This window comes from Xyrauchen texanus, chromosome 13 (assembly GCF_025860055.1).
Source record: "Xyrauchen texanus isolate HMW12.3.18 chromosome 13, RBS_HiC_50CHRs, whole genome shotgun sequence".
Taxonomy (NCBI): Eukaryota; Metazoa; Chordata; class Actinopteri; order Cypriniformes; family Catostomidae; genus Xyrauchen; species Xyrauchen texanus.
This window is the reverse complement of record NC_068288.1, coordinates 3,546,594-3,564,753: the sequence shown is the minus strand read 5'-3', so window position 1 is coordinate 3,564,753 and position 18,160 is coordinate 3,546,594. Positions and strand designations below refer to the sequence as shown.

General features: G+C 46.3%; 1 protein-coding gene and 1 long non-coding RNA gene across 2 annotated transcripts; both read right to left on the bottom strand.

Annotated features, from left to right (window-relative positions):
- Positions 1 to 14,306: 14,306 nt before the first annotated feature.
- On the bottom strand, positions 14,307 to 15,558 carry LOC127654301 (uncharacterized). The gene is made up of 4 exons (XM_052141425.1): positions 15,448 to 15,558; positions 14,834 to 15,253; positions 14,565 to 14,719; positions 14,307 to 14,442 (listed from the first exon to the last, which is right to left on the bottom strand). Exons 1-4 carry the CDS (start codon positions 15,556 to 15,558, stop codon positions 14,307 to 14,309), a joined length of 822 nt encoding a protein of 273 aa, XP_051997385.1.
- A 151-nt stretch (positions 15,559 to 15,709) lies between these two features.
- LOC127654341 (uncharacterized) lies at positions 15,710 to 16,831 on the bottom strand. Its single transcript, XR_007971916.1, has 4 exons — positions 16,714 to 16,831; positions 16,323 to 16,396; positions 15,889 to 16,172; positions 15,710 to 15,782 (listed from the first exon to the last, which is right to left on the bottom strand). It is a non-coding gene; the product is annotated as an uncharacterized LOC127654341 (long non-coding RNA).
- Between the last annotated feature and the right edge of the window lie 1,329 nt (positions 16,832 to 18,160).

Below are 18,160 nucleotides of genomic sequence, written 5' to 3'. Positions count from 1 at the left end.
CGGAGTCATGGAGAATTCTGGGGGCCGAGCCGTGGAAGGTGGAGTCATGGAAGGCTCAGGAGGCGGAACCGTAGAAAGCTCAGGAGGTGGAGCCGAGGAAGGCTCAGGAGGCGGAGCCGTGGGAGGCGGACCCATGGGAGGCTGATGAGGCGGAGCCGAGGGAGGTGGCGTCAAGGAAGGCTCTGGAGGCGCAACTCTGGAGGCGGAGCCCTGGAAGGCTCTGGAGGCGGAGCTCTGGAAGGCTCTGGAGGCAGAGCCCTGGAAGGCTCTGGAGGTGGAGCCCTGGAAGGGCTTGGGTTGAAGCCCTGGAAGGCTCGAGAGGTGGAGTCCTGGGTGGTTCGAGAGGCGCTGGCTCTGGGATGGTCAAGGGTACAGGCGCTGGCTCTGGGACGGTCGAGGCTACAGGCTCTGGCTCGCTGACCATGGCAGGCGTGGGCTCTGGCTCGCTGACCGTGGCAGGCGTGGGCTGGAAGCAGAAGCCTTTCCTCTTCTCCTCCTCCTCCTCCGGGCGGACGAAGCTGGCAACACTGGCTCTTTGGCCATGGCAGGTGTGGGCGTTGGCTCGCTGGCCATGGCAGGCATGAAGGGTCGAGCCATGGAAGGCTGGGGGGGTGACCACTGTAGCGTCTGGAGGAATCAATGAATGGAGAATCATGGACTCAGCTATTTTGGAGACAAAAGGACCTCTGTAAGATCACGGAAATGGTCTGTGTTAGTACGAGGAACTGTTGTCAGAGAGACAATCCAACTATTGACAGAGGATCCTCGTGATGCCCCCCCCCACACATGTGTGACATCCTCGTGTTACCATGTGAGGAAAAACCATGTGGAACTTTGAATTAGAAATGTGTGTGCCTTTCCCATAAAGCCTAAAAGGGCTTATTTTTAATGAAAAGTGTTTTAATCCCTGTGTGCTGTGCATTTTGGTGTTAGATCAAAACTAGTAGAATGGTTTAACGTGTGTAGTTTTAAACCCTGAGGTTTCATATTTAAAAACCCAAGGGTGTATATTCCTTTTAAGTGATACCAAACACATTTTTCTTGGTATCAAATTAAACCTTACGATGTGTCCTAACGGAATATACATATAAGATAACCTTAGAACTGTGTTCTGTTAGTTTTTTTATCATCTTTTGAGTTGTTCAAAGCGAAGGTCTGACTAAATCATGAAGTATGCAAATGAGCTTTGACCAGACAAAGGGAGCAAATTCGCGCCCAAAACGGAGGGGCCTCATTGGGTCACTTCTCACACAGGAGGCGTGACCTCCCTACTTTAAAGGTCAGATCCAGCATTGACTCGCTCTCTCTTCTTGCTCATCTCTTCTTCGAACTCTCTTGCCAGCTCTTCAACCCAACTCCCAACTTCACTTCTTCTCCCGATCTTCTGCAACTCCTTGGAACACTCGTCAACTATTCAACTCCACGCTCTGGAAACACCGCACCGAAGTCCTCTGTCTCAAGAACGCCACGAGGACACACAGTCTCGCTCAAGCAACACAAAAAGGTCTAGTGTGCAAGTATGATTTCACCTGAAATTCCAACGCGTTAAAGTGTGTAATTCCAGTTGCTGGCTCTTAAAGGGTTAATTGTTGTAATAAGTTTGCCATACCTCCAATAATTCTTCACTTTCCCTTACTGCATTTATTTCTTTTATTTTATGCTTATTCTGTGTTATATGTATGTTTGTCAATTGCACTGATATATCATAGTGCCTTGTATTAAACTCAATTATATGCGTAATTGTCTGTGTGTGTTGGTTACAGAACAAAGCCTCTTTAATGTGCGATTTTAAGCTACGAGCTGATATTATCAAAGTAAGTTAACGTGCTTTTGATGAGTAGGCTTATAACTAGGAATAACCCCTCTGGAGAATTGATCAAAGTACCGAATAAAGTGGTTCGACGGACGAACTGACTGGTTGCGGTAGCCTACGGGTCAATTCCATTACGGGGTTATTAAAATTAATATAGCCTGTCTGCATAGAATATATATTCCTAATTAAATATAATTCGTTGTGTTTAATTATCTATATATTTTTGAAGCAGACTCTTGGACTATATAAGCCTTCCTTTAAGGTTTAAGGCGTTTTTAATATGTAGTGGTGTCCGGGTCACCCGTACGATTAATCATTGATTTCGATCAGTAATATTAATTGTACATTCCCCAAACCTGACCTGTGCACACGCTACATTATTATGGTGGAGATTAATGCGGGCACATTTTAAGCTTTGTTTCGTGAACGAATGCATTGTCAATTTTGTGTATTTTTGTTGTTAATTTTATACGCGAGCGCACCGAACTGAAAGGCACAAAGCCGATTCTCAGTTCAGCATTTAACAGCGGCTAAATATATGTCTTATATTTATTTTTGCCACTGTTGATTGCCACAGTAAACTGCAGTTCATAATATTAAAATTGCTTCTGTAAAGACGCGCTATATTTTAATATTACAAACCCCCCTGTTCAGAACGACGTTCTTCTGTCGGGGCGATAGAAGATTGAGTGAAGCGATGCTCCTTCCCTCATCTTAAATAAGGCCTGAGATTATAACGTTATAAAATTAACTCCTGGTTTACATTGACGTAGCTAATCAATTGGAAACCTAATACATTTTGAATAAGTGCTATATTTCTAATGTGTATGGGAGCCGAACACAGACGTACAATTCCTGTGGTTCACATTTACTCGTAGGGCAGAAAAAAGAATCTGCCACGCCATTTATGTAAAGCATAGCACCAGAAAGAAAGAAAGAAAAGACCCGCCGAGGTCTCAATTGAATAAGTGTGATTTTGCAGAAAACCACAGCGTAACACACGCCCAGATTTGAGTCACACCGAAATATAGGGTGTTATTTTGCTAACAAACAATAGAGGGCAGCCTGTAAAAACTTGATTAGTTCTCAAGTTACTCCCACCCCATGACGTCATCTTGCGCGTGCGCAAGTACGCCATCGTGTGGACATTAGCAGACAGGTCATATATATTTAGTTAATTTAGTTCGCAAATTACTCCCACCCCATGACGTCATTGTGCGCAAGCACAAGTACGCCATCGTGTGGACATTCATTGTAGGTCAATTTTTATTTTTTTCTCAAACCCTTTCTCCCTGTGGAGATTTACAGGGCAGTTTAACTGTCAATACATATTGGCATTTTCAAGCTTTGCATGTGCTAATATTATTGGATGTTAAACAATTCCTCTACCTCCGACTGTTACATTTAATTGGTTTCAAACAAAACTTGAATTAAAATTTAAAGTTAAGTCTCAGTCCAGTTGGTTTATTTCTTACAGCAATCTGGTTATCGTCGGACACAATTCTGATCTCTAACTTTTCTTACACTTATTCAGATTTGGTTTGAAACAAACAAATTTCGAATGTAAATCTGAATCAAGTCTCTCATGTCAATAATTACTAATTAATATGATTAATTATTATTAATTATTATTGATATAAAAAAAAATTTTTGTCAAAGTTTTTTTTTTCCCCTCCCTCTTTGATACTTTATTACGACTGTATCCTTACTATCTTAGATGCTTCTTGACATCTCTTTACAAGCTTATTTAAATTGAGTTTAACAAGTTGAGTTCAATTTAAACTAAGTTTGGCTGTTAACCCTGCCTTGTTTACTTCTGTCTCTTCTTGTGGTCAAATTGTTTGATAATTAACATCATTATCAAACTTCTCGATTTATCATCAATTGGTAAAGCTTTGCCTGCTATTTCTACACACATAATTACTCAATTTGGTTTAAGCAAGAAAGCCTTGATTCACTTTAGGACTTTCACTTGCTAAATCCTTTTCTGTATTTGCATGTAGAATTCCCTAGTGTGCTGTGGTGATTCGACAGTCATCTCTGGTTGGTTCCCAGCAAGCTGGTTTGTCCGACCGGCGTTACCGACGCTGGCTGTATGTGAATCTCGGACTCTTCTGTCTCTTTTCATTGGTGCGGCACGCAACGACATCAGCAATTTGGCACTCCAAAGAGAGTCAACCCCATCAGTCGACACACACGGCAAGTTTGGAATAATTACCTAAACCAGGGCCTAAAGAGGGGCCACTCTCACGAGGGTTCTAGGGAAAATCCAAATCTTGTTGTGCCGTCTGACAGTTGACACCTTGGTGTTGCCGGTTGTGTTTAAAGTCAAGTTGTTTGAGAGGGCGCACCGTGATAGTAGCGGAGGGCCCGGGGACACTGCTGCCCAGTGTTCGGGACCGTTGGAAAGATTGACCACGCGCTGGCCTCCGGCAGAGTGACATCGATTCACCCCAGGCAAACTAAAAGAAGGTAAAATCCATCCGCCAGTATAGGCCACATAATACTAGACATTCCCCTGGTCATTTAAGCATTTGACCCATTTCTTTTCTTTCTCTCCCCTAAGCCACACCGTCTTCCTAGGGTTTATACCTCGATAGCGCCCCACCCTGTTGGTCCTATCATAAACCCTAGCAGTGGTGGTAGACTTAGGCCCTTTTTCTCCTGCCTATCTATTCCTAACATTAATTGTGTTCTATTTTATTCTGCTGTTCGGCTCTGTCGTAGTGTGTACTTCCAGTTCACAGTAAGACAGAGCCTACAAGAGCCATCAAGGAAAACTGAATAAAGAGACAAACAAGCAGCCCGCATCCTCAGATAACCCTTGTGGGCTGCCGCCTTGTCAAAGTCTTTATTTAGACCTGCACTGACCCGCGAAATTCGGCCCACTAACTGTCTAACTGTCAACCCCAGTTAGTCAAAATTACGGCTTATAATAGCCACCTCATTGTAGCTCGCTAACCCTACGCGTACTTGCATTGGCCTCTTTGTGTGTGCTGTTCTGTTCTCTCGCATACAGTAAGCCAGTATGTCCCGTTCGTCCAGTCCCGCAGCCCACTGGGATCACCTTGAGGCCTGGTTGAGCGCAATGACGGACACCGTCCTACCCAAGGACGCCAGGGACCTACAGCCCCTAGGTCGAGAGCAACTGGATGCTGAATTGGACAGCCTAATGGCCCACGACCCAACACAGAGCTACAACCACAAAGAATGGACCAAGATCATCGGAAGTCTTGCCCACAATCTCGTCGCCCAGGCACGGATAAATGAGAAAAGCAACCTCGACCTGGAGCAGGAGGCCGCAGCACTAAAACTCCAAGCTGAGGAGGCCCGTAGGAACCAAGCAAAAACTCAGAGTCAACTAGATCAGCTATGCCTCGAGACCGAGGAACAACGAAAGGAAGTAGAAAGACTTCAAAATGCCCTGGAAAAACTTCTCCAAGACACAGACCAAAGAGAACAATCGGAGAGAAAAGCCAGAGAGGAACTCGACGAAAAGTTGCAACAAGCCGAGTCTCTCCTTGCAAGAGCAGAGACTGCACTAAAGGACAGAGATGCTAAAGCCAAAGCCTGTGAAAAGCACCTGAACATGGCCCGAGCTGAAATCCATGAACTTATTCAGTACAGAGACCATCTCCGATATGAACTTGACACTGTTCATAGAGAACTAAAACATTCTTATAGACTGCAAAGTGAACAGAAAAGGGAAACGCACATCACGGAGGTTCCCCTGACCAGTGGGCCCAATCTTTTCAGCCAAGAACTCAGAGCTGACAAGGGGGGTGAAAGCCCACCGTTCAACATGTCACCAGCCAGCCTCCAAGAACCCCCGTCAGCAACAAAACGGTGGGAGCCCGCACACCAAAGCCTGGTCACTGACCAGGGCATGGCTCCCAAAGAACTTGACAAGCTGGCCAGAAACATCCCCACTTTCACCCCAAATCCTGCAGGAGGCCACGACGTGCACGCCTACCTGCAAGACATAGACTTTTACTTGCACACTGTTCCCAACGTAACAATGCGGGATAGAGTGTACCTGCTAAGAATTACGTCTAGTCGCGACGTGCGCAGTTTCCTGGATCGACAACCAGAGACTGTTAAATCAGACTACCTACAGCTACGGCAGGCCTTCATCAGAGAATTCTCTGATCCAGAGTCAGAACAAGGACTCATCGCCACTATGGACCTCAAACAGGCCCGACTGGAAACTCCACAGGCCTACTACAGCCGCATCCGACGAGCCTACTTCGGAGCACGAAACGAACCTGGCATGGAAGAAGATTTCAACTTCAAAACTCTTTTCCTCCGAAACCTGCATCCCACAATGAGCCATCACTTAGGGGTCCTGGCCTGCCCTCGTAGCATGACTACCCAACAGCTGCGAGACTTAGCCCATAAAGCTTTCACCAAGCAGAAGATTGCTTCTGAAAAGACTGTAAAAAATCCAACCATTTGCCCTGTCACTGATCAGCGCTCAGAGCTGGCACTAGAGGGCGCCCAACAGCACCACAGTAACAGACCTTTTTACCACGAGTCAAGACCGTTACATGACAGAAGAGGGCAGCACAACCGTGATGGTGCCCGTCCTAAGCACCAAAGCGGCGCTCTGAAAGATTCTACGACGGCCCACGGCCACCCCACAACCAAAAGGGTGGAGCCACGTGGGAAGCCAACCGACGGCCCAGACAGAACCGAACCCCATCGACGAGAACGTCAAGCCCAGACAGCCCGCAGCGGAACACCTCGCGGCATGCCTCAGGCAAGTCCAAGTCCGAGCCTACCCCAAAGAAAAACAGTGAGGCCACGTCAGAGGCAGCAGAGCTCTTGAAAATCCTGAAAGAGCTTCTCCATAAGAAACCTCACAAGGAAGACAAAGTGGACAGGTCGGACTCCTCATGACTAAGTGTAATGCCTGAAACCAACACCCTTCCTGACTTCCCTCCTACTGAACCAAGCACCCAGAGCACCATTCTTCAGACACGGACTACCGAACCAGCTATCACATCACCAAGTGACAGCGACACCCACTCACTGCAGTTGACAACCACACATCCTGCAGCAGACAACACAATCCGTCACACCAGTGACCAAGCCCCTAAGATACCAGAAAGTGCTGTTTTGGTTGTGGGTCTCCACAACGAACCACAAGAGACCGAGCCTAACTGCCTATCGATAACCACACAAGCCCCAACACCAAAACTCCTGGGGAATCTGATCGAAAAGGGAGTAGCACGAAAACTCTATCTCGCCATCACTGTGGAACATGAGGTGAGACTCGAAGCCCTGGTAGACACTGGAGCAGACCTCACTTTGATATCAGCTGAACTTTTTGAAAGACTCAAATTTGAAGCTAAGAGGCAAAATCGAACTCTAAAATCTCAAAATTGTGTGCTAAATGTACAGTCATACAGCCAAAATGACGTCCGGCTTGAACAGATAGCTCCCATTCACTTGACAATTGGTCCTATGAGTGTGGTACACCCTGTGTACATCTCACCAATGAACACATATCCCCTCCTTATCAGAAAAGATCTACTAGACCGCTTCGAGCCCCTGCTGGACTTCAGACAGCTGAAGATGTGGGCTCAAGTGCGAGAAACTCTCCCCCTTCAGCCACCCCGATCACCTGAACCAGACTGTCAGGTCACAAAGGTCACGGGAACTCTCACAGCCAGCCACAGTGACACAGCATCAGCACCTGAGCGACATTCAAGTTCGCTACTCTGCACATTTCAACTCACCCAAGACTTTGACACCTTCTGCCCCAAGGTTACAGCTGACCTGCACTTGAATGGTGTAACTGCCACTGACATCATACTAGCACTATGGGCAGACAACTCAGCCATCAGCCTCTCCCTATACAATGCTCTCATTGAAGACACACCGGACCTTCCATCTGCCAGCAAGCGCACCCGTTTTCCTTTGAAAAGGATCTGTGCCTTGAACTTGAAGTGGAACTACCGGTGTCTGACTCACTACTTCTTGGTCCTTCCAGACCTGCCCCATGATGTCTACATTGGAGCAGACATTCTGATTCGCCTCAACGCTCATGTAGACATTATTAATGAGGTCTTATGGGCCCCACTGACTTTACAACCTCCTGTGATTCCAACCAACACTGCTAACCTCCGGTCAGGCCAGACCATTCCAGAAGTCTGCACCTTGGTCAACGAACAGGAAACTGTAGTACCAGCATACACCAAAGGGGTCGCTGTTCGGCTCAACATGCGCTGTGGTCAAACCCTAAACCACACGCTGGGTTTCTTTCAACCTTCACCCGAATGCGTTGAAATTGGACTCACGCTGGAAGCCACGCCCCTCACTGAAGTGTCATCCCGTGCTGTTTACATCCTCTTCAACAACTGCATGGCAATGGACATCACAATTCCAAAAGCCTACCGGGCAGGATGGCTAGTGAGCCATGACTTTCATGACTTTGAACTAACATTACCAATCATTGGACCCATCCCAGCTTCAATGATACCCGAAGGGCACACAGACAACACAGTCTTCACAACCCCCTTCAAAATCATCTCCATAACTTCAGTCATGCCAGTGGACAAAGACCAGGTATGCAGAACAGAACTGACAGAGGACCAACACCTTGCAGTATACACAGTCTCCAAACAGCCTACCTGCGACATTGACGACACTGCCGCACCTCTGCCTACCAACACGACAGACGGCACACCGACAGAGGAGCCATACCCAGGATTTGAGTCTCAAGTTCAGCAAATTCTAAAAGACGCTGACGCAATTAACAACGATGCAGATCGACAAGAACTCAGACGAGTCCTTTACAAGTTCAAAGCATCTTTTGCCAAAGACTCTTTAGATTGTGGTCTCACCAAGCTCCACACCGTGCGCATCCCAACGCACCCTAATGCTCCTCCCACGTTTGTCAGGCAGTACAAGATCCCCATCACGTCACACGAACCGGTGCAAGAGATCATCGACTCCATGCTTGGAAAAGGTGTCATCCGTCCATGCAACAGCACCTATTCTGCCCACATCTGGCCCGTTCTCAAACCAAACAGCAAGTGGCGACCCACCATTGACTACAGGAAACTGAATCAACAGGTGCCACTGTCACGATGGCCAATGACTCAGCTGGAGCAGGAAATACCCAGAATCAGAGGAGCCACCATCTTCTCTACACTTGATGTGGCCTCTGGATTCTGGACCATACCAGTGCATCCCGAAGATCAGCACAAGCTAGCTTTCACATTCGGCAACAGACAATTCACTTTCACAAGGTGTCCGTTCGGCTATGCCAACTCACCTGCTGAGTTCAACATCTTCCTGAACAAAGCATGCCCAGATGCCAGAACAAGAGGCAATCTTATCTACATAGATGATGTTCTCATGAAGAGTACAACAGTGGCTGACTACATGAAAGAAATAGACTATGTTTTGAACCAATTGTCCACTGCTGGCGCCAAGATCGCCCTCCACAAAGGACAGTGGTGCCAAACCAAGGTCAACTACGTGGGCCTACTCATAGGATCACAGGGCATCGAACCACAGTCCAGCCGTATTCAAGCCATTCAAAACATCAAGCCACCCACCAACATCTCAGAGCTGCGAAGTTTCCTAGGGGTGTGCAATTACTCACGGCAGTTCATCGAGAGCTACTCAGACATCGCAAAACCTCTAACTGCCCTTCTGAAAAAAGACTGCACATTTCTATGGACAGAGGTCCAAAAACAGGCCATGGACGAGCTAAAACGACACCTCTGCACCGCTCCGTGCCTGGCTTACCCGGACCCACAAAAAGAGTTCTACTTAGAAGCTGGATTCTCCAGCCACTGTCTCAGTGCTGGCCTGTACCAACGGCATGACCAAGACAAGAGAGTAATCGCATATGCCAGCAAGACACTTCTTCCACCCAAGAGTAAATTCTGAAACTACGCCAGACTCAGTTTCACATGCCACCTTCCAAACTGGAAACAAAATGGCTTTAAAACTTCGAACAACAAGCCTATCAAACACCAACACCTGTTCCAAGAATGTGATGACATCACAAGAAATCACAACATGATTGTCTACTGGAAGAAGGTGAAAGGACACTCAAGGCAACCAGGCCTTGACAAAGACTTGAACGACCAAACCGATGCACTTGCCAAGACTGGCGACTGCACGGTACTCTATGGTCACCTCCAACCCTCCCACCCACCGTGAACGTTGCAGTGATAACCCGAAGCAAACGAACTTTCCCTGCAACAGTGCCACCCTCACAGCCTCTAACGCTGACTACGCAGATGTCAAACAATGACATAGCGGACATGCAAGACTCTGACACATCCATAAAGATTTTCCTGAACCACCTCTCTGACCCCACCAACCACCCTCTAGCGCCGTCTGACCTCACTGACGACCCATGCCTCAGATGACTGCATGACATAAAGCACATGCTGCGTGTGATAGACAACATTTTGTGGTATGCACCTGATGACATCACAGCACCAAGGCTCGTGGTGCCACAGTGCCTAAGGGGGGTCATGCTAAGTTATGCCCACGACGCACAATGTGCCGGGCACCACGGCGCCAGAGCCACTTATGAGACACTGAAACAAGTGGCATACTGGCCCCGCATGCAGGAACATGTGACAGAATATGTCAGAGAATGCCTGGTTTGCTGCCAGTTTCAACCGGCAAACCCAAACCACAGAGCTCCACTGCAAGGCAGGAGAGTCACATTCCCAAGGTCAGACCTCCAAATCGAATGGGTAGGACCTCTGCCCAGGTCGACGAGGGGCAACAAATACTTCCTCACAGTCATGTGCCAGTTCACAAAGTGGGTAGAGTGTCTTCCAGCACCCAACGACACTGCCCAGACCACGGCATACCTCCTGATGAACCACATCTTCTCCAGGTTCGGACTGCCCCTGAGAGTCAACTCAGACAGAGCCACTCACTTTACGGCTGAGATTATGCAACAGATCTGGAGACTCCTGGGAGTCCAAGTTCAACTACACGTCAGTCACCATCCAATCTCATCTGGCCAAGTGGAACGATCGAACCGAACCGTGGTCAGTATGTTGAAGAAGTATGTGTCTGCCAATCAGAAGGACTGGGATGTAAAACTCCCGCTGGTGCTAATGGCTCTCAGAGCCACCCCACAGAACTTCGACTCACGTGTCTCCCTTCGAACTAATGACTGGGCGGCAGATGACACTGCCACTGCATCTGCTGTATCAGCCAGGAGACTCCAGCCTCGTCACGGCCTGCACCACTCATCAGTACCTCGACGAGCTACACCGGCACCTGAAAGCAACATTTGCTTTTGCACAACAACAGCTTCAAAAGAGTGCCGAAGGACAGAAAGCATACTATGATCAGAAAGCGTCGCACCAAGAACTGGACGTGGGCGACAGGGTCTGGTATTATAGCTTCATTCAGCCATCCCGCACAGCCTCCCATCGGCTGTCAAAGAAATTACTGCCCCACTGGACGGGACCCCATGAGATCATTGACAAACTCTCCCCAGTGGCGTACCGAATCCAACTAAACCGGCGACAGAAAGAGCCGGTTCTCAAATGGGTCCACCGTAATCAAATAAAACAACATATGGCTGACAGGGAAAAGCGGGGAGGGGCCAATGCAAACTAACCTGATACCCTTAAGCCTTGTACAAACCGTGCTGGCTTCCGCCATCACCACAACGACTGACCCGTTACAACTACACCTTGCCTACTCTCTGGGTAGCGCCATCCCACTCTACGTCGACCCGAGCAGAGGGAAGTGGGTTTTCTCCTGAACCTACCCATCATAGAGTCAAGCCAAATCTACCGACTCAAGGACATTGTCAACATCGGGTTTTGGAAAAGTAACACACACATAAAGATCCACACCCCAGACGTGGTGGCCTACCACGACAGCGACCCACGGCTGTACCTGGCCCCAAATCTGCACATGTGCACGTTGACCAAAGACATTCACTACCTCTGCCCCAGCAAACCCTTCCTCAGAGACAACACTGACGGAATCTGCGGGCTGCAACACCTGGGCAGCGATACCCGCTGCCCCGCCGATGCCAAGCCTCGCACTCAAGTCACCGAGACACAAGCCGAGATCGTAGGCGACAGGTGGCTCGTTAACACTCCTGTGCGCGCAGCGACACTCACCTACGACCAGCATGACATCGCCACCCGTCTCACCTTGCCCAACCAGAGCATGTGGATTCAAGTCCCGAAAGGTGCCATCCTCCACCTCGACGACCTGGCACTATACCATCTCCCAAGTGAAGAGTACGAAACAGAACTGGAAATCCCATCTTTTTTCCAGAATCAAAACCTCACCCTAGATCCAGAACTGGAACTATGGATCGAAAGAGAGGGCTCCCAGTTAATCGACATTGCTCCGATCGACACAGCCCTCCAAGCCTTGTCTCGAATGCCAATCTTGACCACCTCACCGGTTGTCCAAGCCTGGACTGCAGCGGACACTGCGCTGTGCATCTCTGTGGGAATCAGCCACCTCCTGACACTAGGCCTGGCCTTCATCCTGTACAGGAGGCTCAACGAGATGCAAACATCCACAGCCAAGCTCACGAAAGCCATGTCCGTAGGTTTCCGACGGAACCCCCGGAAAGAGGGGACCACAACAGAGACCACTCTGAACCTCATCGAATTGAGCCCTCCATCTGAATAACCACCTACTACAACACCCTCATGATTCACCTGCCATCCGCCATTGTGATGATTGTCGTCCGATGATGTCTCCAACAGGGACGTCACCTGACGAAAAAGGGGGACTGTAGCGTCTGGAGGAATCAATGAATGGAGAATCATGGACTCGGCTATTTTGGAGACAAAAGGACCTCTGTAATATCACGGAAATGGTCTGTGTTAGTACGAGGAACTGTTGTCAGAGAGACAATCCAACTATTGACAGAGGATCCTCGTGATGCCCCCCCCACACACATGTGACATCCTCGTGTTACCATGTGAGGAAAAACCATGTGGAACTTTGAATTAGAAATGTGTGTGCCTTTCCCATAAAGCCTAAAAGGGCTTATTTTTAATGAAAAGTGTTTTAATCCCTGTGTGCTGTGCATTTTGGTGTTAGATCAAAACTAGTAGAATGGTTTAACATGTGTGTAGTTTTAAACCCTGAGGTTTCATATTTAACAACCCAAGGGTGTATATTCCTTTTAAGTGATACCAAACACATTTTTCTTGGTATCAAATTAAACCTTACGATGTGTCCTAACGGAATATACATATAAGATAACCTTAGAACTGTGTTCTGTTAGTTTTTTTATCATCTTTTGAGTTGTTCAAAGCGAAGGTCTGACTAAATCATGAAGTATGCAAATGAGCTTTGACCAGACAAAGGGAGCAAATTCGCGCCCAAAACGGAGGGGCCTCATTGGGTCACTTCTCACACAGGAGGTCTTCTTGCTCATCTCTTCTTCGAACTCTCTTGCCGCGCTCTTCAACCCAACTCCCAACTTCACTTCTTCTCCCGATCTTCTGCAACTCCTTGGATCACTCGTCAACTATTCAACTCCACGCTCTGGAAACACCGCACCGAAGTCCTCTGTCTCAAGAACGCCACGAGGACACGCAGTCTCGCTCAAGCAACACAAAAAGGTCTAGTGTGCAAGTATGATTTCACCTGAAATTCCAACGCGTTAAAGTGTGTAATTCCAGTTGCTGGCTCTTAAAGGGTTAATTGTTGTAATAAGTTTGCCATACCTCCAATAATTCTTCACTTTCCCTTACTGCATTTATTTCGTTTATTTTATGCTTATTCTGTGTTATATGTATGTTTGTCAATTGCACTGATATATCATAGTGCCTTGTATTAAACTCAATTATATGTGACCGATCACGGAAAGTAGGGACACAAGTCGGTTTTGGGGCATTTTGAGTTATTCACAGATTCTGAAAGTGTAGTCTCCAAGCTTTCCAACGATTTGTAACACATGGAAATCTGACAATATTTGGAGAAGTTGTGGCCATTTGAAGGTAGGCACTCAAAAAAGCTAAAAGGGGAGAAAACGGCCTCAAAAGATTGTGCAGTTCTCACCTCTCTCTGCTGCTGGGAGTGACAATAGGGCTCATTTACATCTCATTTAGATAAGCCATACCCCTGTAAAGCTCCCCCTGTAAAGCTGTAAAGCACAGGGGGAGCAAAAGGTCAGGAAAATGTGCCATCAAAGAAAAAAAAAAGTTTGCAAACAGGTAATAAATAAATGTCTCTTAGCATCTACCGATAAAACTGTATAGGCAACTCTTATGTACACTGAGTGCTTTTCATACAAGAATGTAAAACTAAATTCAGGTGGTTGGTTGATAAAGTGACATTGCAGGTGTTGTAAACAAGAAAAAAGGTCTTTGTGACACAGTCCAATGAAATTACATTCAGCATCCTCTTCTGTGGACTCTTCTGTGTTGTGACCCTTGGCGCTGGGCATGTGATGTCTCTTGCCTCGTCAGCACAGAATGGCCTGATTTTTCATATAGATAGGTCTGCCTGTCAATTTTCAGTCCAGGTGGGGCCAGGACAGGAAGACCGTCGACAGGGGGCAGATCTGCTCCGTCGCGCAGTAGCTGATATTCGACAGGTTGTGCATCACAGTGACTTTTGCAAGCACCACACCTGGTCTCTTGGCTTCAAAGCTGTGACAGAAAAAGCACATAAGACATTTTAAACATGGCAAAGTATTTTCTTATAAAAAACTGTCATGTGTATGTTGTTGCTATGTTATATTGTATGTACACAATGTGAAAGTTTCAATTACCTGAAGTGCTGATAACTCTTGATCTGTGGGAGTCTACGGAAGTGGCGAGTCAGATGCTGCTGCCAGTCGAAGGTCTGGACTAAAACTTTGCCCTCTGCCGTTCCAACAAGCTGTGGGATATTGAGGTGACTCACAGGAGAGCTGTTTTCCACAACCTGATGACAAAAAAGAGAAGAGAGGAAGAAAAAAAAGATCTTCAGTTAAATGTTTCATTGAAGCAGAACAGAAAACAGCACTGAAGTCATTAAAGCAAAGTAAAGTTAAAGTACCTCAGCGATGTCTGCCAAAGTGTTGACTCTTGTCTTCATGTAGGCTTGCTTGATGAGTCCAAAGCCACAGTCAGGGGAAAACTTGGTGTGGCCAGCAATAAGGAAGTGGATTTCAATTTTATCGTGAAGCTTGTGTCCAACCCGCCAGGCAAGGTACCAGAGCATGAAGTTGTTCTTGTTCTGCCCACTGCAGTTGTCACAATGAAGATCCACCTCTGTTTCTCCAACTCCAAAGTTGCCGAAGAAATGATGCATGTAGCTGATGACTTCATTGCTTCCCTTAGTAGATGACATGCCTTCATCAATCAGGTAATTCACCTGTTTCTGCAGCCCTTCACATGAAACACCAAATAGGCCACATTTCCGTGGGGTCAGGAAGTACATTGGTCCTGGCTGGAGAGGGTTTGAGGGAAAGTGTAACTGTAGGAGACAGAGGGAGAGAGGGAACTTGGATTAGATTAAATTAAATTTGCATCTATTCATAATTGTCTAATAAAGATAAAACTTACTATATTGATGCTATTCTGCATTTGCACTATTTATTCTCATGCACCAAATCGCCCTTTAAGGGACATTAATAAAGTAAAGTGAAGTAAATGTGTGTGAAATATTACCTGCTGAGCAAAATCAAAACTGTTATGCATCCTAATCTTCTTGCTTGCTGGTAGGGATGGTCCAAAAGACAGGTTGGAGCCAGAGCAAATCTTTCTGCAGGCAGCAGTCATGTCGTTGTACACAGCCCTCTCTTTCTGCACAAGGGAAAGATGATCTTGTTGCTTCTTTACTGCTTCAGACTTTCTATCATCTGGGAGGTTTGCACTTCGTATCAGCTGCTCGTTATTGCTTTGGCACTGCCAGCAGAGATCTGTGCGTGGTCGGCAACTTTTGATGTGTGGGAGAAGTCGGTTCCACAGTGCTTTGAAGCTGGTTTTACAAACTGCACGCTCACCTGAAAAACAGATATTGCTTATGGTTAATTGTATTGTAATTGCTAATAGTGCTCCGCATTATTTCACTTTATAAGCACTCAATTTTAAATCAATGTTTACACATACCAAGCTCCTTAGCAGACTTCACGTAGAGACGCCACACTGAGGCCTTGGACACATGAGTTGGCAGCAACTTCACATGCCAATCCTTATGCCCAGGCTGTCGGCCAGGCAGCATGATGGCATTGTCTTCTGCATAGTGTTTTATGAAGTCCACAACTCTGTTGATATCCTCAGGGCTGATGAACCTGGCTGGTGGACGTGGCAATGAGTGCTTCTTCCTCAAACGTGGTCTTGCCCCATTCTCCTCATAGTGTTTGACTATATCAGCCAGGGTGTCTCTGCCAATGCTGAAAAAAGGGGAAATAAGAAAAACGTTTAACATCATGGTCTTGCTAACAGGCATCTTGTCACCTATATCAAAATGTATTGTACAAATTATAGGTACTTTTACTTTACTGAAGTAAATTTTATGATGAATACTTTTTACTTTTACTTACTTTAGAGCTTGTATCTGTACTTCCTGGTTTAGTCTTGTTTTAGTCCTGGTTTAGACCTCAGTTAGTGGTTAGACCTGGTTCGAGTCAAAGGATTAAAAAATCCTAAATTAAGTCATTAACACCAGTCAATTCAAGCAATTGAAGCATTATTCAAATTAATAGCAGAAGCTCACATTACCATCTTAAAGCTCATTATAGTAATGGGGGTTTTGGCAAGTGATATGATGCTAACGATTAGCAGCTAACGTTACAATTAAAACGACGGTCCTGAGCTAGCTAAAAACAATAGGTAGGTATTGGAAGGTCTAAACATGGACTAAACATGAGATAACGTGTACGTGTTCTTAGAATGAACAAAAAGCGACAAACTTTGATGTTTATGGAAACTCACCCCATAAGAAACAGAAAAGTATTCTTGCAGATCTCGTTGCCTCCAATGAAATAAGTCGTTCGGGCACACTTTCTCTTTGTCGGGGTCTTCTTTGTGGATGTAACCATCTCCGAAGTTTGCACTGTGCGTCTGTTTGCCTCTAAATGTCCAATAATTCGCATGTCCTGCCACTCTTTTTCCAGCAGCTAAAGAATCCAGCCGTATGTTGTACATAATGTCTGGAGAAAGCTTCTGGCTACAAGACTGTCTCCCATGCAGAGAGTTCTCTTTTCTCCTCGTGTAACATTTACAGTCAAAGTTACGGATTTTCCCCATTTCTCTATGTATATCCCCATCAAATGTTACTATCGATATAGCCTCTGATATCTTACGGTCCAACTCGTCTGACGCCAGTCCGATACATTCTTCCTCGTCTTCATCTTCGCTCAGTTGTAGATTAGGGATATTATTCAGTCTTATCATGCCACTTTCATCGTCGCTCAGATCGTCTTCAGAATCAGTGAACGCTTGTTCATAAGCATCCGGCTTGTCGAAGAAGTACTTCAAAACATTTTCGTTGTAACGGCCACGGTTCAGCTCGTCTGCGACATTCTTTGCGGCGTCCATCTTCATTGAATTTTGATATCAGATAGAGCCGGCTAGAGCGCTGCATAATAAGTAGCCACGCTGTTGGGGGGCGGGGGCAAAAGCGCCGGTGGCTATTCAGTACGGAAATACACACAGACAATGACACGCCCCTACTGCATGCTAGAATCTCCGAAAAACAAGCCGATTTCAACCTCAAAATGTACGCTTTTAAATATACCAATACTGTTATCTCAAACATGGAGAGGCTTCTTCATGATCTTAACTAACAGATTCTGCAAAAAAGCGGAAATCACCAATTTTGGAAAAAAACACTTGTTTCTCATTTTGCTCACAAGTTGTGCTGCCGACTTGTGTCACTGGTTTCCGTGACGGGTCACATATGCGTAATTGTCTGTGTGTGTTGGTTACAGAACAAAGCCTCTTTAATGTGCGATTTTAAGCTACGAGCTGATATTATCAAAGTAAGTTAACGTGCTTTTGATGAGTAGGCTTATAACTAGGAATAACCCCTCTGGAGAATTGATCAAAGTACCGAATAAAGTGGTTCGGTGGATCGAACTGACTGGTTGCGTGTAGCCTCACGGGTCAGTTCCATTACGGGGTTATTAAAATTAATATAGCCTGTCTGCATAGAATATATATTCCTAATTAAATATAATTCGTTGTGTTTAATTATCTATATATTTTTGAAGCAGACTCTTGGACTATATAAGCCTTCCTTTAAGGTTTAAGGCGTTTTTAATATGTAGTGGTGTCCGGGTCACCCGTACGATTAATCATTGATTTCGATCAGTAATATTAATTGTACATTCCCCAAACCTGACCTGTGCACACGCTACACCACTGTGGGAGGAAAGGT

Bases quoted from the DNA above. Each gene is read 5' to 3' on its own strand.
- LOC127654301 (XM_052141425.1), bottom strand. From the start codon at position 15,558: ATGACTGCTGCCTGCAGAAAGATTTGCTCTGGCTCCAACCTGTCTTTT. The intron at 14,720-14,833 runs GTACTTTAACTT...TTTTGTCATCAG, and splicing joins CTTTGGCAGACATCGCTGAG to GTTGTGGAAAACAGCTCTCC. The intron at 14,443-14,564 runs GTAATTGAAACT...TTTCTGTCACAG, and splicing joins AAGAGTTATCAGCACTTCAG to CTTTGAAGCCAAGAGACCAG.